General features: G+C 42.4%; 1 protein-coding gene across 1 annotated transcript; it reads left to right on the top strand.

The window, feature by feature from the left end:
- The first annotated feature begins 16,294 nt into the window (after nt 1-16,294).
- LOC124143205 (proline-rich extensin-like protein EPR1) lies at nt 16,295-18,493 on the top strand. The gene has a single exon (XM_046512088.2). The coding sequence runs from the start codon at nt 16,295-16,297 to the stop codon at nt 18,491-18,493; it is 2,199 nt and encodes a 732-aa protein (XP_046368044.2).
- The last annotated feature ends 7,693 nt before the right edge of the window (nt 18,494-26,186 follow it).

Genomic DNA, 26,186 nt, shown 5'->3' on the forward strand with positions numbered 1-26,186 from the left:
AAAGACTATTAATAAGAGTTTTTTCTGATGCAGACAAGATTATTTACTGGCTGCAGTTGTATAATTATCCCCCGCCCCAACGAAGTTGTCGGGGGATATAGAAATGGGTTCCGTCCGTGTGCGTGCGTGCGCGTGTGTGTGCGTCCCGAAATCGTTTCCGGAGCATAACCCAGAAACCGTTAAATATTGCTCTACGAAACTTTGCATGTCTATCAGACTCATGCTGTACTGGTGCCTTTTGCTATTTAGGAATTTTATAAATTTTTGTTTGTTACGTTTCCATGGCAACAAGTTGGACTTAGGTTCTATAAGGGTGGTGTTCGTTTCCGGAGCATAACTCAAAAACTGTTAAATACATTCTTACAAAACTTGGCATGTCTACTAGGCACATACTGAACTGGTGCCTTTTGCTATTTAGGAATTTAATAAATTTTTATTTTTTACGTTTCCATTGCAACAAGTTTGACTTAGGTTCTACAGGGCTGGTGTTCGTTTCCAGAGCGTAACTCAAAAACCGTTAAATACTTTCTTACAAAACTTTGCATGTCTACCACATACTTAACTGGTCCCTTTTGATATAAAGCACTTTTAGAAATTTTTATTGTTTATGTTTCCATGACAACAAGTTGGATTAAAGTTTTAATATAGGATTGGTTTACTTAAGGAGTATAACAAATAAACTGTTGAATATTTCCTTGCCAAACATTGCATGTCTGTATATAAAGCACATACTGAACTAGTGCCATTTGATATTAAGGAGTTTTAGAAATGTTTATTTTAGAATTTCCATTGCAGCTATTTTGACATGGGCTAAGAGAAATGTTGGGTCATTTACCTGGTTTGGGATCATAACGTGTTAAAATGGGCGGGGGATATAGATGACTTTGTCAACTATACGCTTGTTTTAATATTGCTGTGTTAACCAACAAACAAAATCACAAACCATGATCTCATGATCTCTTTTGGATGAGGTAACCCTAGACTTCCTCTGTTGAAGGTTTGTTTGTTTGTTGTTTATTGCCGCACATGGAAATATTCCAGCTATGTGACGGTGGTATGTAAATAATCGAGCTTTGACCAGACAATGCAATGATTGACATCAAGAGCATCGGTCTACACATTTGAGATACAATGACATGCATCATCCAAGTCAGTGATCACTTATCATCCTCACCACTTGAAATAGAATCACGAAACATCCCAATGATTAATTGATGAAGATAGCTGCATGTGCGCTTTTAACTAGAATGTGAAAACAAGCCATTCGGCACATAAGGAATATTACTTGCAGCAATGCCAAAAACTGTAAAGACCTATTTTACCCCGGATCTTCATGGTTAACATTGTATTGGTATAAATATCGTCTTTGATTTATCTTTGTTCGCGAAAAGGTGAGCTATCCTGCACCACAGGTGGCACCTGTCACAAACAAACATTGGTAACTTAGAGTAGATGCGACCACTTTTGACACCTTGACACCCGAGTGTCTTGCTTGGACCTCGGTCCTGGCCCACACTCGAGGACATAACACATGTCGAAATAGGCCTGTGTTCACCCAGGAGTGAGTGGGTAACCGGTAGACTGTTAACCTTCTAGCGGTTCAACTCCGATTTCTATACATTTGGATGGTTAGAATAACATGGGATGAAAGGATTATGATCTGCGGGAGTAACCCTCTTTCAAGTTAGGGGTACTTGGATGAAACTAGCCAAACTGAAATAGGTAAAGCATTGAATATTAATTTTTTTCATACGTTTCTTTATGTATCAATATTTGAATTAATTTAGATATCAATATATTTTTTCTCAAATAATAATACTATAAAAAAATGTGTTCGAACATCAACATATTTCATTATTAAGTTTATAAAACTGTGATGAAACAATAATATATTTTCATTATTTATAGTATATAGTACTTAGGATATGTCCATGGTTGTAGTAGCACTTATAAATAGAGAATACACATACAAATTAAACAATCAAGTCATAGTCCATCTGCAATTTGAATGGCCGACTTTCTCTCCTGTTGGAAGAGGCGTTTTTCACTGGTCCACGGATTCTTCGTGGGTGAGGTATTTCCTGTTTCTGGGGCAAACAGAAACTCCAGCATGTTATCAGAGTATTGTGGCTTCGCTGTATGCTTGTTGTCTTGAAGAAGTCTATTATCTTATAGAGAACACAGATGATGTGGTACGATTACTGCTGGTGGACAAATTGCTTTTGTCTCAGGAATGTGTATCAACATGAATTTCGGACGTGTACACAGAGTGAAGCTATGACATCATATAGCCACGACCAATAGTTGTCAATTTCAAGGATCATTGAGATAGTCATATTTTAAACGACCATGCATGTAAATGAACAGGTTCCTCCAGAAATATATGAACAAAAAAGAAAATTGATTGTAGTCATGAAGGCGGCTAGAAGTGATGGTAAGAGGTGTCGATTAGCAAACAGCCGTCCCTACATCGAAAATCAACAAACCTCCGACATAGGAACTCGATGGAAGTGGACTGAAAACTGTAAGTGGACCAAGAAACAGTCACGTGATTTTCTGTGAGATCTTAGACAATTACGATATTGTAGCCCTCAGAGACATGGACAGATAAACAGCAAGGAGGAAGTATATGCATAGACTTGCTAAAAATAAATTGTCTATGCACGACAGCCTATCTCTGAAGTGGTTCAAATTATGTGACGTGTTTATAAGGTATACCAAAATCAACAGATTTTCTGGTTCATCGATCACTTGATTGTCTGGTTTCTTTGCAAGCCGCCGTCGAGTGGCAGGACTACTGCTGTGCGGCGTCTGGCAGGAAATACTTACTTCTTTATGCGACCCTCGAAGATCCGGCGTAGAAATAGGTCTTCAGCAACCCATGCTTGCCGTAAAAGGCGACTATGCTTGTCGTATAAGGCGACTAACGGGATCGGGTGGTCAGGCTCGCTGACTTGTTTGATGCATTTCATCGATCCCAATTGCGTGGATCGATGTTCATGATGTAAATCACTGGATTGTCTGGTCCAGGCTCGATTATTTACAGACCGCCGTCATATAGCTGGAATATTGGTGGGTGCGGCGTTAAGCAACAAACAAACAAAACAACATAAACTTCTTTATGCAAGTTGTGTGAATGGCGTGTGCTTCCGGGAATGCTCACCCTTTTCAGTGGTCCATTCATATAATGTTCACCCTTTTTTGCCTTTTACGCCAAATTTATTATGTGTTTCAGCGGATAATCTAGACTGGTTATTCCCTAACATTGACAATTTATATTCAAAAACCGTTTTGTAGAAGTTTAACGAACCTACGTAAATGCTTCGAGTTATCCGAAGTTCGACACGACAAAAATGATGAATAAAGAAGGAATACGCAAGGACCATGATTTTACTTCGAGGCAACCGAAATGCCGACACATTAAAGTTCGATATAACGGTGTTTTTGACTATATTTGAACATTATTATGGCTTAAGCTTTAGAAGACCTTTTTCCCTTTTGATAAGGGTATGGTGTTGTGCATTGTGTATATATGGCCAGAAAATTCTATTATGTACAGTGTTCATAATGTTGATCTTATGGTACTATGATGGTATTGGTATGAAGAAAGTTTTTAACAGCGTAATATGTATTGGTGATTGTCATGCCTGTGTGGGCGGTAAATCTAATTATGTTGAACATGATTATTACTCCCGGTACACACATGACGATGGGATAGCTGTCTTCCAAGAACCTCCCTGGAGAATACAGATGGCAGGGTCAGCACACGGCTGTTAGATCTTGTACTACCGGTTTACCAAATGGAAGGTGTGAACGTGATATACCCGGGAGACACACGTATCAAAATGTTTGGAGTAACAGAATTATGGACTCGTATGTAAATGACATTGATATCATTATCTTCTTGACACGTGACAATTCAACGTGAAGTGCAGGTCACCCACAAGTGGTACGACTCAGTGTCGCCTTGAAGATGTTAACCATATTATTGACTGTTGTAGTGAAACTACTTTGACCGAATTCAAGAAACAAGTGATATTCTTCTCATCACCGCTAAACCCTACACCGAGCGGAAATTAAATGGATTGCATATGATTGACAAACACAGTTCAGTGATGCGTACGTAAAATCACCTGAGCGATTCGCCAAAGACTGTGTTAAGCTAAACAGTGTTTGCCTTACTTCATTAGAGGCATTCCTGAAAGATAGCATGTCAAATTACAACAGAGTGAAAATACAAGCTGGCAAGAAAATATTTAAGAGACTTGTGAAAAGAAATAAAAGAGCTTACTGTGACGTTAAAACAAAGAAATTGGAACTGCTGTGTTCACAAGGCCCAAAGAATTCTGGAAACATTTTAAGCGCAAAAACACCATTTAATTTATACGGATATATATGCATCTGACTTTGCAAATTATTTTGAAAATATTTCTACAGAATCATTTATGAATCCTGGTGTGGAAGAGACACTCGCCACTATCAAAGTACAGAACTACCCGTGCTATGAAGAACTTGAATGTGAAACTAACTTACAAAATATTAAATCAATAGCATTTGGTGGAATAATGAACGCATTGTTTAATGCGGCAATGAAATTCTTGTGGCTCCTATAACTACACTATTTAATAAGATAAATCCCTCTTGATTGTTTTGCTCCAAAACCTTACACGTATATGGGTATCATCATACCGATTCACAAGAAAGGAAGTAGCAGTGACGTGGGCAGTTATAGAGGATAACCAGAAACAGCTGTTTGTCAATGTTGAGTGAGTGAGTATGGTTTTACGTTGCTTTTAGCAATATTCCAGCAATATCACGGCAGGGGACACTATACATGGGCTTCTCACAATGTCCAGATTTGAAATGAAAGTCGCAAGAAAACACCGATGCTGATTCGCTTACTGATATTGTTAACTTACTTATGATTCTCGTTGAGATAATACGGTGGTTTTTTTAGGAAGTATAGTGGCCTTTTATTCCTTAAATACAAAGAGATTGTAGATTGTGATTATTGTAAACAATCTAACATAAATGTTAAGAGTATGAGTATCATTTCTTACTAATATGTCCAAACTTTAACAATAATAGGATTATATATTACTGAATATAACTGGCAAAACCCAAGTGAAGATAAAACGAAACAGTTATTAAAATATAATAGTAAAACTCTTATCATCATGGACATCGCAAAATATATCAAATTCTGCTTGTATTAATTACTTTTGACTGCCCTGCCCTGCCCCTCCCCTCCCCTCCCCTCCCTGCCCTGCCCCTCCCCTCCCCTCCCCGCCCTGCCCCTCCCCTCCCTGCCCTGCCCTGCACTGACTGACATTGTGGTTTATAGCCAATGTTGGGAAACCGAGCGGGGAGGTCAACATTCGAGTGCTGAGAATGAAAATTGAGTACAGGCTGATCCGTTGACCGGGGTAGTAATGTTTATTTATCATTGCCTAACCCTATTGAGCAATTATAATTTGGTAAGTGATCTGTACAAATGCTTAACTTCATATAACAATTAGATTGATCAAAACTACGGATACGTCGATATGAGCTTTAACCTGATTCTTTTTAGATTGATTACAGACACACCTTCTCATTTCCGTGAACATGAAATGTCAATATATATTATTGGTTGTGTAAAACTGCAGATATTTGTTGCCTTTGACAGTATTTGTAAGCACTGTATTGTACTTGAAAATTGATAATAATAATAACAATGACAATAAATTAAATAAATAAATACGATGACACAGCAAACAGTGAGAAAAAATAACGTAACGATACAAATACAAAGTGACGCAACACCGTGACGGCGTGATATACTAACCTGGCGCCTGGACTCGCTTACACAAATACAGTCTTTTGTTCTTCTTTCTTCGTTAGCATGATTAGATGAAGTTGACTCCGTCTCCCATCACCTGATGCATCATTTGTTCAGGTGTAACTGTACGATGATGAAAGTGAATATAGATGACTTTGTTTTCTTTTGTCTATTTCACTTAACTTAAGGGATCAATTCCCAAATGAAACAGAAATAGACGAAAATGCTTTCACGACAGCAGTTTTATTGCAGTCAAACTTGCGAAGAAGCGTGTAATATTAATTATGAAACACAAGCTTAACTGTGAGAATTCCTGGTCAGAAAAGATTCCCCAGAACTTTATGCTTCTGTCACAAACTGGGGTTCTAACTTTACAATTTGCGTGTCATCGTAACGTGCTGCCGGAATCTTTGCATATGATCCACGCCATTGGTTTAAGTGGTCCAGACTCAAAGATCACAATGGTGCTGCTGGAATATTGCAGCGGAAAACATTCATTCACTCGATCTAACGGAGAGGAATGAACTCATATTTCCACCATCAGCAAAACACAATCACCATCAGTATAACATATCCACCATCAGTATAACACACCCAACATCGGTATAACACATCCACCATCAGTATAACACACTCACTATCAGTATAATACATCCACCATCAGTATAACACACCCAACATCGGTATAACACATCCACCATCAGTATAACACATCAACCATCAGTATAACACACTTACCATCAGTATATCACACTCACCATCGGTTTAACACATCAACCATCAGTATAACACACTCACCATCGGTATAAAACATCCACCATCAGTATAACACACTCACCATCGGTATAACACACTCACCATCGGTATAACACACTCACCATCGGTATAACACACTCACCATCGGTATAACACACTCACCATCGGTATAAAACATCCACCATCAGTATAACACACTCACCATCGGTATTACACACTCACCATCGGTATAACACATCCACCATCAGTATAACATATCCACCATCAGTATAACACACCCAACATCGGTATAACACATCCACCATCAGTATAACACACTCACTATCAGTATAACACATCCACCATCAGTATAAGACACCCAACATCGGTATAACACATCCACCATCAGTATAACACATCAACCATCAGTATAACACATCAACCATCAGTATAACACACTTACCATCAGTATATCACACTCACCATCGGTATAACACATCAACCATCAGTATAATACATTAACCATCAGTATAACACATTAACCATCAGTATAACACATCCACCATCAGTATAACACATCAACCATCCGTATAACACATCCACATCAGTATAACACACTTACCATCAGTATATCACACTCACCATCGGTATAACTCATCAACCATCAGTATAACACATTAACCATCAGTATAACACATTAACCATCAGTATAACACATCAACCATCAGTATCACACACTTACCATCGGTATAACACATCAACCATCAGTATAACACATCAACCATCAGTATAACACACTTACCATCAGTATAACACATCAACCATCAGTATAACACATCAACCATCAGTATAACACATCCACATCAGTATAACACATCCACATCAGTATAACACACTTACCATCAGTATAACACATCAACCATCAGTATAACACATCAACCATCAGTATAACACATCCACATCAGTATAACACATCCACATCAGTATAACACACTCACCATCGGTATATCACACTGACCATCGGTATAACACATCAACCATCAGTATAACACATCCACATCAGTATAACACATCCACATCAGTATAACACACTTACCATCAGTATATCACACTCACCATCGGTATAACACATCAACCATCAGTATAACACATTAACCATCAGTATAACACATTAACCATCAGTATAACACATCAACCATCAGTATAACACACTCACCATCGGTATAACACACTCACCATCGGTATAAAACATCCACCATCGGTATAACACACTCACCATCGGTATAACACACTCACCATCGGTATAACACACTCACCATCGGTATAAAACATCCACCATCAGTATAACACATCAACCATCAGTATAAGACACTCACCATCGGTATAACACACTCACCATCGGTATAACACACTCACTACGGTATAACACACTCACCATCGGTATAACACACTCACCATCGGTATAAAACATCCACCATCAGTATAACACACTCACCATCGGTATAACACACTCACCATCGGTATAACACACTCACCATCGGTATAACACACTCACCATCGGTATAAAACATCCACCATCAGTATAACACACTCACCATCCGTATAACACACTCACCATCGGTATGAAACATCCACCATCGGTATAACACACTCACCATCGGTATAACACACTCACCATCGGTATAACACACTCACCATCGGTATAAAACATCCACCATCGGTATAACACACTCACCATCGGTATAACACACTCACCATCGGTATAAAACATCCACCATCAGTATAACACACTCACCATCGGTATAACACACTCACCATCGGTATAACACACTCACCATCGGTATAACACACTCACCATCAGTATAACACACTCACCATCGGTATAACACACTCACCATCGGTATAAAACATCCACCATCGGTATAACACACTCACCATCAGTATAACACACTCACCATCAGTATAACACACTCACCATCGGTATAACACACTCACCATCGGTATAACACATCCACCATCAGTATAACACACTTACCATCAGTATAACACATCAACCATCAGTATAACACATCCACCATCAGTATAACACATCCACCATCGGTATAACACATTAACCATCAGTATAACACATCAATCATCAGTATAACACACTCAACATCGGTATAACACATCAACCATCAGTATAACACATCCACCATCAGTATAACACACTTACCATCAGTATAACACATCCACCATCAGTATAACACATCAACCATCAGTATAACACACTCAACATCAGTATAACACGCTCACCATCAGTATAACACATCCACCATCAGTATAACACATCAACCATCAGTATAACACACTCACCATCAGTATAACACACTCACCATCGGTATAACACACTCACCATCAGTATAACACACTCACCATCAGTATAACACATCCACCATCAGTATAACACATCAACCATCAGTATAACACACTCACCATCGGTATAAAACATCCACCATCGGTATAACACACTCACCATCAGTATAACACACTCACCATCGGTATAACACACTCACCATCAGTATAACACATGAACCATCAGTATAACACATGAACCATCAGTATAACACATCCACCATCAGTATAACACACTCAACATCGGTATAACACATCAACCATCAGTATAACACATCCACCATCAGTATAACACATCAACCATCAGTATAACACACTCAACATCAGTATAACACGCTCACTATCAGTATAACACATCCACCATCAGTATAACACATCAACCATCAGTATAAGACATCCAGCATCGGTATAACACATCCACCATCAGTATAACACACTCACCATCAGTATAACACACTCACCATCAGTATAACACATCCAACATCAGTAAAACACACTCACCATCAGTATAACACATCCACCATCAGTATAACACACTCACCATCAGTATAACACATCCACCATCAGTATAACACGCTCACCATGAGTATAACACACTCACCATCAGTATAACACATCAACCATCAGTATAACACGCTCACCATCAGTATAACACACTCTACATCGGTATAACACTCTCACCATCAGTATAACACATCCACCATCAGTATAACACATCAACCATCAGTATAACACACTCACCATCAGTATAACACACTCACCATCAGTTTAACATATCCACCATCAGTATAACACATCCACCATCAGTATAACACATCCACCATCAGTATAACACACTCACCATCAGTATAACACGCTCACCATCAGTATAACACATCCACCATCAGTATAACACACTCATCATCAGTATAACACATCCACCATCAGTATCACACACTCACCATCAGTATAACACGCTCACCATCAGTATAACACATCCACCATCAGTATAACACACTCACCATCAGTATAACACACTCACCATCAGTATAACACACTCACCATCAGTTTAACACACTCACCATCAGTATAACACGCTCACCATCAGTATAACACATCCACCATCAGTATAACATACTCACCATCAGTATAACACACTCACCATCGGTATAACACATCCACCATCAGTATAACACACTCACCATCAGTATAACACACTCACCATCAGTATAACACACTCACCATCAGTTTAACACATCCACCATCAGTATAACACATCCACCATCAGTATAACACATCCACCATCAGTATAACACACTCACCATCAGTATAACACACTCACCATCAGTATAACACACTCACCATCAGTATAACACATCCACTATCAGTATAACACATCCACCATCAGTATAACACGCTCACCATCAGTATAACACACTCACCATCAGTATAACACACTCACCATCAGTATAACACACTCACCATCAGTACAACACACCCACCATCAGTATAACACACTCACCATCAGTATAACACATCCACCATCAGTATAACACATCCACCATCAGTATAACACATCCACCATCAGTATAACACATCCACCATCAGTATAACACATCCACCATCGGTATATCACACTCACCATCAGTATAACACATTCACCATCAGTATAACACACTCACCATCAGTATAACACACTCACCATCAGTTTAACACATCCACCATCAGTATAACACATCCACCATCAGTATAACACGCTCACCATCAGTATAACACACTCACCATCAGTATAACACACTCACCATCAGTATAACACACTCACCATCAGTACAACACACCCACCATCAGTATAACACACTCACCATCAGTATAACACATCCACCATCAGTATAACACATCCACCATCAGTATAACACATCCACCATCAGTATAACACATCCACCATCAGTATAACACATCCACCATCGGTATATCACACTCACCATCAGTATAACACATTCACCATCAGTATAACACGCTCACCATCAGTATAACACATCCACCATCAGTATAACACACCCACCATCAGTATAACACACTCACCATCAGTATAACACACTTACCATCAGTATAACACATCCACCATCAGTATAACACGCTCACCATCAGTATAACACACTCACCATCAGTATAACACACTCACCATCAGTATAACACATTCACCATCAGTATAACACGCTCACCATCAGTATAACACATCCACCATCAGTATAACACACTCACCATCAGTATAACACACTCACCATCAGTATAACACACTCACCATCAGTACAACACACCCACCATCAGTATAACACATTCAACAACAGTATAACACATCCACCATCGGTATAACACATCCACCATCAGTATAACATATTCACCATCAGTATAACACATCCACCATCAGTACAACACACCCACCATCAGTATAACACACTCACCATCAGTACAACACATCCACCATCAGTATAACACATCCACCATCAGTACAACACATCCACCATCAGTATAACACACTCACCATCAGTATAACACACCCACCATCAGTACAACACATCCACCATCAGTATAACACACCCACCATCAGTATAACACATCCACCATCAGTACAACACATCCAACATCAGTAAAACACACTCACCATCAGTACAACACATCCAACATCAGTATAACACACTCAACAACAGTATAACACGCTCACCATCAGTATAACACATCCACCATCAGTACAACACATCCAACATCAGTAAAACACACTCACCATCAGTATAACACATCCACCATCAGTATAACACGCTCACCATCAGTATAACACATCCACCATCAGTATAACACACTCACCATCAGTATAACACATCCACCATCAGTATAACACACTCACCATCAGTATAACACACTCACCATCAGTATAACACATCCACCATCAGTATAACACACTCACCATCAGTATAACACATCCACCATCAGTAAAACACACCCACGATCAGTAAAACACATCCACCATCAGTATAACACACTCACCATCAGTATAACACATCCACCATCAGTATAACACGCTCACCACCAGTATAACACATCCACCATCAGTATAACACATCCACCATCAGTATAACACACCCACCATCAGTATAACACACCCACCATCAGTATAACACATCCACCATCAGTATAACACACTCACCATCAGTATAACACATCCACCATCAGTATAACACGCTCACCACCAGTATAACACATCCACCATCAGTATAACACGCTCACCACCAGTATAACACACTCACCATCAGTATAACACATCCACGATCAGTACAACACATCCACCATCAGTATAACACGCTCACCACCAGTATAACACGCTCACCATCAGTACAACACATCCACCATCAGTATAACACGCTCACCACCAGTATAACACACTCACCATCAGTATAACACACTCACCATCAGTACAACACATCCAACATCAGTAAAACACACCCACCATCAGTATAACACACTCACCATCAGTATAACACACTCACCATCAGTATAACACATACACCATCAGTATAACACGCTCACCACCAGTATAACACACTCACCATCAGTATAACACACTCACCATCGGTATAACACACCCACCGTCAGTATAACACATCCACCATCAGTATAACACACTCACCATCAGTATAACACATCCACCATCAGTATAACACGCTCACCACCAGTATAACACACTCACCATCAGTATAACACACTCACCATCGGTATAACACACTCACCATCAGTATAACACACTCACCATCAGTATAACACACTCACCATCAGTATAACACGCTCACCATCGGTATAACACACTCACCATCAGTATAACACACTCACCATCAGTATAACACATCCACCATCAGCATTACACACCCTACATCAGTAGAACACACTCAACAGCAGTAGACCGCCTCCGTGGTCTAGTGGTAGAGCGTCCGCCCGGAGAGCGGAAGGTCCGGGGTTCGACATTCCTTGGTTTTAAAACTACATTGCTACATTTGAATGTAATAACGTTAGATTGTCATTGGAAACAGGAGGCGTAATAAAACGGCCTACTTTGATGGACTATGGTAATAATGGCATACACGAAGATGACGTGTAACATGTACTTATGTAATTAAATGATAACTTAAGTATAAGGGAAGTATGTCTCCCTCTGCATTTTTTGTTTTCTAAAAAAGTGTTACAATTACTACAGTCATCTTCCGGAGGCAAGCCAGTGAAGTTCCCACCCTTGGGAATTTCGTGGCTCAATTCGTGGTTCGATCGTAGCTCCACCAGCGGCTCTTACGAGTTATTTCCCCTTCTAAGTCCCTACAGGTGATCGATCCGCTACCACCTGTCATATCACTTACATTTGCTTGAAATACATTGACGGCGCCCAGTCAAGACGATCTGATCAATAATCAACATCTATACTGCTCACAGTTTGCTAAGGATCAAGTTTTGAGGATATTGATAAGTAGTCCAACAAATAAAGATTGAAATATCCCGGTACACAATGACTGGGTATCCCTTGCAGGACCTCAATTTCATGAAGAACGGACAGAGGCGTGCAGTCATGGGCACGATGTGCACAAGGTGTTCGGATGTATCGTGAAAGAACAGTTGCACATCATTATCAGAGAACTCGACAGTTGCTTCTGAGGATTGTAACAACTGAATGCACATATGACGCTGCATTCTTGGCGATCGAAGAATTTGGGATAGGCATGCATGAAACTGGGTCAACACGTCACGTTGCAAACGTCTTTGGTGCCAGGCAAAGTGTGATCAGCAGTGCATAGAATCGATACCAGACGTTTGGATCGGCTATCCAGCGATATGCAGGTGGGCGATAGCGTTTCACCACACAGCAGGGAGACAGGTTTCACCTCATTGCAGCATGACGTCATCACTTCGTGACTACCACCACACTCAGCAATGACCTGCGGAACGCCAGTGGCTTTTACGTTTCTTCTCAGACAGTGCGTGACCGTCTTCGTGTGTCTGATCTCCGGTCACAGGCAAGCACGATTGGATTGGGCTGAAGATCTCGTCAATTCGACAGACCTGGGCTGAGCTCCAGTACTTTTCACTGGTGAATCGAGATTTCAGGATTCCAACGTAGCCGAACATGATTTGGAGTGGGATCAGTAGAGCTGGAAGAACCAATCTCCATGTCCTTCAGCGTGGCACGATGACAGGTGTGGTCTTCAGGGATGGCGTGCCAGGGATGATGCCTGTCAAGAGGAGGAGACCATTGTCCACATTGAGTGGGCAACCCGATCACCAGACCTCAACCTTATCAAATATGTGTGGAACGCCCTGTCCTTCTGGCGAATCTACAGAAAGTGGCTTTACCTAGCAAACATTAAGTAGTATATTTTGTAATAAAACGGGTCTTACCTTGCGAAGAGTTTGAGCAAGGTGAATAAAACATGTAAAGATTTGAAAAAAAATCCATCGAAGCCCAGTTGACTTTACACATGCTTTTCAAATCCAGATTCCATATTGCGATTTTGATTGGACTCGTGAGGTCAGCCAAAATATTACTCAGACATTCCAGCCTAATTCAGCAAAGGTGGAAACAGGACTTTCACAGTTAAATAATTCCCTTGCCTCAGGAAGATAAACAACAGTAGGGAAAACTCATTGTTGTTTTAACTGAGTGTAGAATTTCTGGTGTGTTAAAGTTTTATAGATAACCTAAAAAGAAGTTTCAAGCGTCATCGCCTGCATTAACAGCATTTACGATCAGCAAATCGGGTGTGTACAATAAGACCCCTTTAATTATATATACATGTACTTAAGCAGACTTCACACTCGTGTTCACAAGAACAGGTTTTATTGTATGAAACTTGTGACGATTTGCCACGTCGATGGTTATCTAACGTTTTGCAAGTCGTTACATTTTAATGAGATACTCTGAAACAAACTATCATATACCAGAGGTTTCAAGCTCCAACACGTGATATAAATCAAATATTTCAAATCTCAAGTGTGGTGTTCAACACAAAAGGAATCCAGACTATCCTGGAAACCAACAGAATAAATCAATACTGTGTTGAACGATGATATGTTTAGCTCCTGTACTCCCTGGAACCACCCTGGCAAGTTGCCAGGTGGTCGTGTTGACAGAAAGTAGAGCGTCAACGCGGAATGCGAAAGGTCCGGGGTTTGATCCCCGGCTGCGTCATACCAAAAGACGTTAATATGGTACTTGTTATTACCGTGCCTAGAGCTCGGCAATTAGGGACTAAAACAATGAGTGGTCTGCTCGGGCTCAGTATACTGTGTCTGTACATGTACATGCATTTATATCATTGAATTTTCTGTCCCTTTTGACACTAATGTGATTGGCAAGACGGAGGAAAAACATTGGAAATATGGGGACCTCGCTTTCAAAATGTCACGCTTGCATCCCAAGCACCAAGTTGTCCGACTCCCCATTGTTCTTGGCGCCTTAGGTTTGGTACCTTCCAATCTGTTGACTGACATTGGGAGAGTCATAATTTTGTGCACTTTTGCACACATTTATTTGTCTGATGATCATCTTCTGAAGCATGTCAAGACTCATGATGAAAACAAGGCATTCCACAGTTTTCTAAAACGAGCCAAAGATGTGGGACATAATCTCAATGTCGGTGTTGGTTTTCGTGATGGTTCTGTACTGATGGATGGTACAGAAATGAATGTCAATGAATGTGAATATGCACGTCGCTATATAAGTGCAATAATCTTGGTGTGTACACATTGTGTCCTCACTGCGACACCCGTGCTCCCTATACACATTAAGACAAATAATACATTCGGCCATATATGTCAGAAAATAACAGTAACAATAAGGACATCACAAATGCTTTTATTGCAGTCTTTCACAAAGACTTGTAATGTAATATATTCATGACGGAATGAGAGCGAATTGTGTAGGTTTTCCGTGTGAAAACGGGCCCATCTGCTGCATATGTATCGATTTACAAAATATTTGAACATCTGAAGAACATTTTTTATAACAGATCTCACGCGACTTTTCCAGGACTGAAAATGTGTCAGAAACAGATGTTGAGAAAAAATTACGTGTCCATTACATCAATACAAGATTTGTGAAATTTATTCGCATATGTAATTTATGGTCAATATGTTTGAAATCTTAAGTTGTTTAGATGATTGGGAGTACATTGTTAGGATAATACACGTTGATATTCACTTAACGTAAACATTTTATGTTTAGATGGTGTGTTTGGGTGATGTTTAGGCTGAGGGACGATAGCTCATTAAACGTCATTAGTTGTAACACACAGATGTGTATTACGTTTAGAATTTAAAACATTGGTAAACATGTTTATATCTAAATATGTCTTGTGTGCCCCTAACCTCCTCACTCTCCCTACCCGCCCCTTCTCACACCCACACTCCGCCCCTTCTCACACCCCCAGTCCACTCACACCCACACCACACTCCGCCCCTTCTCACACTCCCAGTCCACTCACACCCACACCACACTCCGCCCCTTCTCACACCCCCAGTCCACTCACACCCACACCACGCTCCGCCCCTTCTCACACCCCCAGCCCACTCACACCCACACTCCGCCCCTTCTCACACCCCCAGCCCACTCACACCCACACTCCGCCCCTTCTCACACCCCCAGCCCACTCACACCCACACTCCGCCCCTTCTCACACCCCCAGCCCACTCACACCCACACTCCGCCCCTTCTCACACCCCCAGCCCACTCACACCCACACTCCGCCCCTTCTCACACTCCCAGAGCACTCACACCCACACTCCGCCCCTTCTCACACCCCCAGCCCACTCACACCCACACCACGCTCCGCCCCTTCTCACACTCCCAGAGCACTCACACCCACACTCCGCCCCTTCTCACACCCCCAGAGCACTCACACCCACACCACGCTCCGCCCCTTCTCACACTCCCAGAGCACTCACACCCACACTCCGCCCCTTCTCACACCCCCAGCCCACTCACACCCACACCACGCTCCGCCCCTTCTCACACTCCCAGAGCACTCACACCCACACTCCGCCCCTTCTCACACCCCCAGAGCACTCACACCCACACCACGCTCCGCCCCTTCTCACACTCCCAGTCCACTCACACCCACACTCCGCCCCTTCTCACACCCCCAGTCCACTCACACCCACACCACGCTCCGCCCCTTCTCACACTCCCAGTCCACTCACACCCACACTCCGCCCCTTCTCACACCCCCAGAGCACTCACACCCACACCACACTCCGCCCCTTCTCACACTCCCAGTCCACTCACACCCACACTCCGCCCCTTCTCACACCCCCAGCCCACTCACACCCACACCACACTCCGCCCCTTCTCACACCCCCAGTCCACTCACACCCACACCACACTCCGCCCCTTCTCACACCCCCAGCCCACTCACACCCACACCACACTCCGCCCCTTCTCACACCCCCAGTCCACTCACACCCACACCACGCTCCGCCCCTTCTCACACCCCCAGTCCACTCACACCCACACTCCGCCCCTTCTCACACCCCCAGAGCACTCACACCCACACCACGCTCCGCCTCCTCTCACACTCCCAGTCCACTCACACCCACACTCCGCCCCTTCTCACACCCCCAGTCCACTCACACCCACACCACGCTCCGCCCCTTCTCACACCCCCAGCCCACTCACAACCACACCACGCTCCGCCCCTTCTCACACTCCCAGTCCACTCACACCCACACTCCGCCCCTTCTCACACCCCCAGCCCACTCACAACCACACCACGCTCCGCCCCTTCTCACACTGCCAAACCGCCCCATCCCAAACCAACACCACGCTCCGCCCCTTCTCACACTCCCAGTCCACTCACACCCACACTCCGCCCCTTCTCACACCCCCAGAGCACTCACACCCACACCACGCTCCGCCCCTTCTCACACTTCCAGTCCACTCACACCCACACTCCGCCCCTTCTCACACCCCCAGAGCACTCACACCCACACCACGCTCCGCCTCCTCTCACACTCCCAGTCCACTCACACCCACACTCCGCCCCTTCTCACACCCCAGTCCACTCACACCCACACCACGCTCCGCCTCCTCTCACACTCCCAGTCCACTCACACCCACACTCCGCCCCTTCTCACACCCCCAGTCCACTCACACCCACACTCCGCCTCCTCTCACACCCCCAGTCCACTCACACCCACACCACGCTCCGCCTCCTCTCACACTCCCAGTCCACTCACACCCACACTCCGCCCCTTCTCACACCCCAGTCCACTCACACCCACACCACGCTCCGCCTCCTCTCACACTCCCAAACCGCCCCATCCAAAACCCACACTCCGCCCCTTCTCACACTCCCAACCCTCCCCACTCCACGCTCCGCCCCTTCTCACACTCCTGCCCTTCCCGATCTCAAACCTACACTCCGCCCCTTCTCACGCTCCCAACCGCCCCATCCCACACCACACTCCGCCCCTTCTCACGTTCCTAACCCGCCCCATCCCAAACCCACACTCCGCCCCTTCTCACGTTCCTAACCCGCCCCATCCCAAACCCACACTCCGCCCCTTCTCACGCTCCCAACCCGCCCCATGCTAAACCCACACCACATTCCGCCCCTTCTCACGCTCCCAACCCGCCCCATGCTAAACCCACACCACATTCCGCCCCTTCTCACGCTCCCAACCCGCCCCATGCTAAACCCACACCACATTCCGCCCACACTCCGCCCCATCCCAAACCACGCTCCGCCCCTTCTCACGCTCCCAACCGCCCCATCCCAAACCACGTTCCGCCCCTTCTCACACTCCTACCCCGCCCCATCCCAATCCCACGCTCCGCCCCTTCTCACACTCCCACCCTCCGCAAATCTCACTAGCATAGGCGATTAAATGTTTTTTGTCTGATTTTCAATTACTGCAAGCCCTGAATTATTAACTTGGTTCTGCAATTTGTCCCTGCAATGTGTCCACGGATGACTGTACACACTATCCAATGTCTACAAACAGTTGATGCAATATGACGCAAGCCTGACACCAATCTCCACATCTGTTTTTACCTGGAGGCAAGGCAAGGCCACACAAACACTTCAGGTGATATGTGCTTGCTTGTATACACAATGAAGTATGGCTGATACTATGGAATCCTAGAAGGATCCTGAGCAGTTGCTAAAATTTGCTAATCAAAATATAGCACTGCTTAGCAAAATATAGCATGAGCTTAATCGTTTGTGCGCATCATCATTTTTGCATAAAAAATTCCCTCTGTAGTAGCAGTATAGGTATATAAATCTGGCTCCTGTGGAGTTGCGGCCGAATCCCCATCATCTATACTACTCCATCCCGAAAAATACTGTTATTTTCCTTATTTTCACTGCCACCCTCTGGGTCCGCACATGGACTATAATGTAAACTGTAATCGAAATATATTGATTTGCATGAAATCAAATAACCTGTCTCTATTGGCGACTGGGAAATAACAGTGGTCAGTCCTTGGTCATCCTGTTTCAAATGAAAGCAACTTTTCACTGTTAATTAATCAGTTAATAAACAAGTCTGATGTCGGTTTCTAGCCTTACATATTCAGGCCCCGGCGTTGTAGACACATACCTACCATGAATACTACGCTAATTAATGGTTTCACATGTTTTCTGAATGCACACGCCGTTCACAGGCGGTGGTCAAGCTTTGTCCAAGACGGATAAGCTCGTTAACGCCACACACGAACTATCCCGGGCATGATAATTACGTCTGATGTGTAACGAGCTCACATATTAGTCGCATTGCCATGATAATACTGATTGTTTCCACATATCATGTGATTCTTGGCCTACCTGTTATGGTGACGGGTATGGCCTTCTATGCGACACAGGATGAAATTATAGAGACCGTACATGTTTAACAATAATCTTCCATTACATGCTGACTGATTTAAAAGCTTATGTATTTAAGAGAATGGTATTCCGACTTGATATTTACCCTGTCAGATCATTTTACAAACAGTACATTTTTTAACGAATTAAGGAAACACAGAGAAGCAAATAAATAAAATATAAGCGATCAAAACCTTTACTTATTCTTAAGAAATATTTGCTAAAGCAGAGCAGATTGTACGATTCCAACAATATCATAAACATGTGTATATGAATCACGATCAAATGGTGATACTAGGTGTGACATGGTGAGTCTATTCGGTAAACGATGGCTCGAAACTGGCTAGCGAACGGCTTTGTCTGCTCAAACGACTAATAATAAAAATAATAATAATAATAAATGCATCTGTACGCTCGTACAGCGCAGCATTCACTGTGCATAAGTGCCATGTGCGCAACACAGGTAGTCGGAGGCCTCTCTTGCTTGTATCTCTCTGGTCACTGGATTGTCTGACCCAGACCGCCGACATATAGCTAGACTGTTGCAGAATGCGGCTTAAACAGCAAACTAGGCTGAACTCTGTCTCCGAAACACTGCAAACGTTTGGTCACATAATGGCTTTACAATATCAGCGTTGCATGTGACGGGTGCCGCCGGTGGGGCAGGATACGCTCACCTTTTCGCGAACACCTGGTGTCATCACTATTTGATAGTGATTCATAAACACATGCTCATGATCAAGTCAGAATCGGACAATCGATTACGCGCTTGGCAGAGTTTTCTTATAAACATGGAAAGGATTTGTCGCTTTTACTACTCCAACAGATAGGCTCGGCATGGATATTAATAGTATGCAAAAATAACAAATAACTCTAACACGTGACCAACTGAATATTTTAAATCTGTTATTTGACGACTTAATAGGTGGTTTGTGCAGTCCGACAGAATGACGTTAATTTTTCAAAATAGTTTCTTATATATTCACCAAGTTCTAGAATGCCAATCAAACAGTCACGTAGCCTCGGTACACAATACCTATACGCGGTTTCTGGCTTTGTCTGAGTCATTCGTGTTCTGTGTATTCGTTTATGTAAAGTCAAACATTGAAATATCTTCATCGTAGTTTGACCCCAATAATGTGGCTCTAAGTTAGTTGGATAAGTTAAATCAAATTGCCAGACACCTAACTGGATCTGGTAGTCTTGCCCCTGTCTATATCACTGTGGGTGCTAATGACAAGACGCGCGCATCTTATCCCTTGCACCTGCTTTCACACACCTGTCAATTGTTCAATCTAACTATATTGATTATTTCATCATTAAAATAGATGTTCATAATTAACCGATGTTGCCACACAGAATTAACCTTTCTTGTGTATGTACGACAACTTGTCAAAACGTGTTGAATATACGTAATCAAACATAGGCTCTATTACGTGAAGGTGTATTCAGCACAGTTGTGGCATCGTCAAGACAATAAGTCATTAAGGTTCTTATAGGGATTACAAGGTGTGTTAGAATACCACACTGTATGTGTATTACACTTGAGTTTTCTATTACACTCCTACCCGACAACCGTTGTTATTGTCCAGGAAAATGTTCTGCTTGATGTAGTGTATATGTGTACATGTCTGACGGTATGCTCCCTAACAGGTTCTCCCCGGCATCCAATGATTAATATATGGGTAACTGCTCTCGCAGACAATTCTATACGACGCAAAGTAGACCTACTTTTCCACCCCATCGCATGGTACTTTCAATTGCGGAGATGGCAAAATCCATATTCTCTGAGATAGTTCTACATCTACACAGACAGCATGCATGTGTGTAGATGAATCGATATACTATTAGATAAATCTACATGTATATAGATAGCATGCATGTGTGTAGATAAATCGATATACTATTAGATAAATCCACATGTATATAGATAGCATGCATGTGTGTAGATAAATCGATATACTATTAGATAAATCTACATGTATATAGATAGCATGCATGTGTGTAGATAAATCGATATACTATTAGATAAATCTACATGTATATAGATAGCATGCATGTGTGTAGATAAATCGATATACTATAAGATAAATCTACATGTATCTAGATAGCATGCATGTGTGTAGATGAATCGATATACTATAAGATAAATCTACATGTATATAGATAGCATGCATGTGTGTAGATAAATCGATATACTATTAGATAAATCTACATGTATATAGATAGCATGCATGTGTGTAGATAAATCGATAAAGTATAAGATAAATCCACTTGAACACAAACAGCGTAGCATGTGTGTATATATAATACAATAGATAGATAGATAGATAGAGAGAGAGAGAGATAGATAGACAGACAGACAGACAGACAGACCTACCGACAGACAGACAGACAGAGGTAGATAGATAGATAGATAGATAGATAGATAGATAGATAGATAGATAGATAGATAGATCTACATGTATATAGATAGCATGCATGTGTGTAGAGAAATCGATTAACTATAAGATAAATCTACATGTAATAAAATAACACGTATGTGTGTAGATAAATCGATATACTATAAGATAAATCTACTTGAACATATTCGTGAAACCGGTTGAGTAAATATACACCTCGATCAAAAATCAAAAGCCGAGCAGAATAAGAGTATTTTTTTACTATGATACATATTTAGTGAGATAGATAATGTTTCTAAATATTTATAATATATATTTAGAGAGAGAGATTTTTTTATATAAATACTATATATTAAGAGAGAGAGAAACAGAGAGCGATAGTTTTATTTTGTCCTATATAACAGTTTGGTTGTACAATATTGCCTGTATCGTATGCCCTTCATAAATGTTTTAATGTTCTAAACCATTACAATTGTAACAACCTCTCTCAATTATCCCCACTTTACTTCTATTATATAATCTAAACATCAATGTACAGTACGTGCATCGTGTCATCTTCAGTAGCATTAACAGTCAGCGGGAACGTGTCAGGCCTCTAGTTCTACACAAAGTCCACATGTGAGGATCGAATGACCGGATACAGACAGGGGTACACTTGACCGTCTGTATTGATCACCCAGGATTACCGCCACACAACGCAGCTATTGAATAAGTAACTGCCCACAGCATCTGTTCATCTCGTGTTCCTGCCAGGCCGTCATCTATTGATTTCAGGTGTGGAAAATGTACATAATTAATTAGCACGATCGAGTTGATATCGAATTCTGTATGGAGGCTAGTTGTACTCGGTGTTGTTGTGGAGTTGCCACACTGGTGGCTTCACCTGCTATCTTCATCCCATAATTCCCTCATAACTTCTACATTAACTTCATTATTATTATTTACAGATTAAAATACAAAACGCAGCAAAGAGGGCTTGGGTGATCCTGGCACAGTCAGGCTGGTTAGGCTCATCATCAGCTCAGGGCCCTTGCCCCCTCTACACGCAGCCCAGACAGCGAATGGGACTTCTCCAAGGAAGCGCTACCTTGTCAAACCCACCCAAAACTTTTCGGAGAATGTGAGGTGAGGTGAAATTGGGTTTAACGTCGCGTCCAAGATTATTGCACTTATATATAGCGACGTGCATGCACGTGTATGTGTGTGTGTGGCTGCTTGTACTAGTCCGGACTGATGCCGATTTATAGTGCTAGCTCACTGAGATACCATGCCGCAGTTTAACATGAATACCTCACTCAGACACAGTATACTGACTCCGAGCCGACCAGTCCTTGTTTTAGCCCCTTAATGCCGAGCGCCAGACAGGGTAACAACAAGTACAATCTTTTAACGTCTTTTTGTATGACGCGGCCCGGGATCGAACCCTGGACCTTCCGCTCTCCGGGCGGACGCTCTACCACAAGACCACGGAGGCGGTCTCTCGGAGAATGTGAAGACTCCCCAACACTGCAGCCTTCTGCATTACCCAGATTGTCAGAAGGGCTGTATTCCTGGTAGCAAACCTGGGCACTCTCCCAATGTCAGTCAACAGATTGGGAGGTACCAAACCTAAGGAACCGAGAACAATGGGGAGTCGGACAACTTGGTACTTGGGATGCAAGTGTGACATTTCGAAAGCGAGGTCTGCATATTTGCCATGTATTTTCTCAATCTTGTCAATCACATTAGTGTCAAAGGGGACAGAAAATTCAATGAGTGAAATGATTTCATTGAAATGATTCATTTTAAAAAAGGACAAGATCAGATATGTTGGCCTGGATATGTCTGAGGCCGTATACGGCCTATTCCAAAGTGTGTGCGTGTGTGTGTGTGTGTGTGTGTGTGTGTGTGTGTGTGTGTGTGTGTGTGTGTGTGTGTGTGTGTGTGTGTGTGTGTGTGTGTGTGTGTGTGTGTGTACTCACTCCGGTTTCATAGTGCCAGCGCACTGAGATACCACGCTGTACTTCAACATGGATAACCACCTGAGACACGGTCTACTGACTCCAAACCGACCAGTCCTTGTTTTATCCCTTTCATTGCAAACACTGTAATCCGATCTTTTCTTTTGGGTGTACGTCAGCCTGTCATTATGCACAAGGAATCATAATGGTAATAACAATACACTTGAAGGAGTCATTGCTCATTGTTATACTAATACATGTACATGTACTACAGGAGTGTACATGATCATTAAGCTGACGAAGCCTTCGTCAAGGTCGGCTTAACATGATTTCATTCGTAATTGTAATAAAGAGATTACTATAACTCTCTTTGATCGTGTAACACTCTTGACTTGAGTCAACCATTACACCCCCGATGGGATTGTGTTGCTTGTAGTACATGTACCCAACGCTGGCAGCATTATATAGATCGTTAAGTACTGAAGAAGACGTTGAATGTGCTATTGAATATATCACGATACAAAGTCTACATTTGTCCTTCATCAAATTAAAGAAATTCGACACCTAGGTTTGTCCTTTGAAGCGAACTAGATTTTAGTGGATATAAAAATTATTTGCTTTGTATTCGGAAACATAATCTTCTTTCTCCCATTTTTTTAAAGGTTGCCTAGTGGTTAAAGTATTCGCTCGTCACATCTGAGTCACGATTTTGATTCTCTACATGGGTAGAAAGTGTGGAAGCCCATTTCCGATGTCCCCCCCCCCCCCCCGTGATATTGTTGGAATGTTGCTAAAAGAGGCGTAAAACCAAACTCACTCACTTTTTTCTTTTGAGGTAAGGTGAGGTGAAATGGGGTTTAACGTCACATACATGATTATTGCACTTATTTGGCGATGTGCAAGCACGTGTGTGTGTGTGTGTGTGTGTGTGTGTGTGTGTGTGTGTGTGTGTGTGTGTGTGTGGCTGCTTGTACTAGTCCGATTTAAAGTGCTAGCACACTGAGATACTATGTCGCAGTTTAACATGAATACCCCACTCAGACACAGTATACTGACTTCGAGCCGACCAGTCCTTGTTTTGGCCCCTTAATGCCCAGCGCCAGACAGGGTAACAACAAGTACCATATATTATCGTCTTTTGGTATGATGCGGCCAGGTATCGAACCCCGGACACTCCACCATTAGACCACGGAGGCGGTCTTTTCTTTTGAGACTGATGAGAGTAATACTATCGCCACGTCTGCCGTCATCAATCTATACCTCAGTTCACCCTTTTTATTTATCATAATAATTTTTCCATAAAACATATTCATTATTGTTGTAGATTTTATGCTTGCCGTGTTAACAGTAGAAGTCATATCCCTGTTCACACCGACAAACTATAATAGTCGCTCACGTAGGCAAATGTAGGCGGCCCCTGATGATCGGGTTGCAGTTGGTCTTCAGCAACCCATGCTTGTCGTAAGAGGCGACTGACGGGATCGGGTGGTCAGGCTTTCTGACTTGGTTGATGCATGTTATCATATCCCAGTTTCGTAGATCGATGCTCATGGTGTCAATCACTAGATTGTCTGGTCCAGACTCGATTATTTACAGACCGCCGTCATATAGCTGGAATATTGCGGAGTGCGGCGTTAAACAACAAACAAACAAACAATCGTCTGGCAACACGGGCTCTGTCGGATCAACCTGCAGGCCAATGCTTGTTACCTAACACTGATAACGAGAATGAAATTGATTTATCTACAACCCCGGCATCAGCTGTCACACGCTGATTCATACTCCCGAATCACACTACAAAACAGTACAGTACAAAACACTGTTAACAGGACTCCAACGTCACAGCTCTGACACAATAGCCACTCAGTAGTATCGGATTAAATTTCCATGAAAAGGTCCTGCCCGTTAAAGTGGAACGGTGTTACTGTGCATTCATACATAAGACTACAGACAATTGATTTTGACGTGGCGATCACTAGGCTCACGTGACTGGAGGAAGCCAATGGGTGTGCGTGGA

This window comes from Haliotis rufescens, unplaced genomic scaffold, assembly GCF_023055435.1.
Source record: "Haliotis rufescens isolate VD_foot unplaced genomic scaffold, xgHalRufe1.0.p SCAF_131, whole genome shotgun sequence".
Taxonomy (NCBI): domain Eukaryota; kingdom Metazoa; phylum Mollusca; class Gastropoda; order Lepetellida; family Haliotidae; genus Haliotis; species Haliotis rufescens.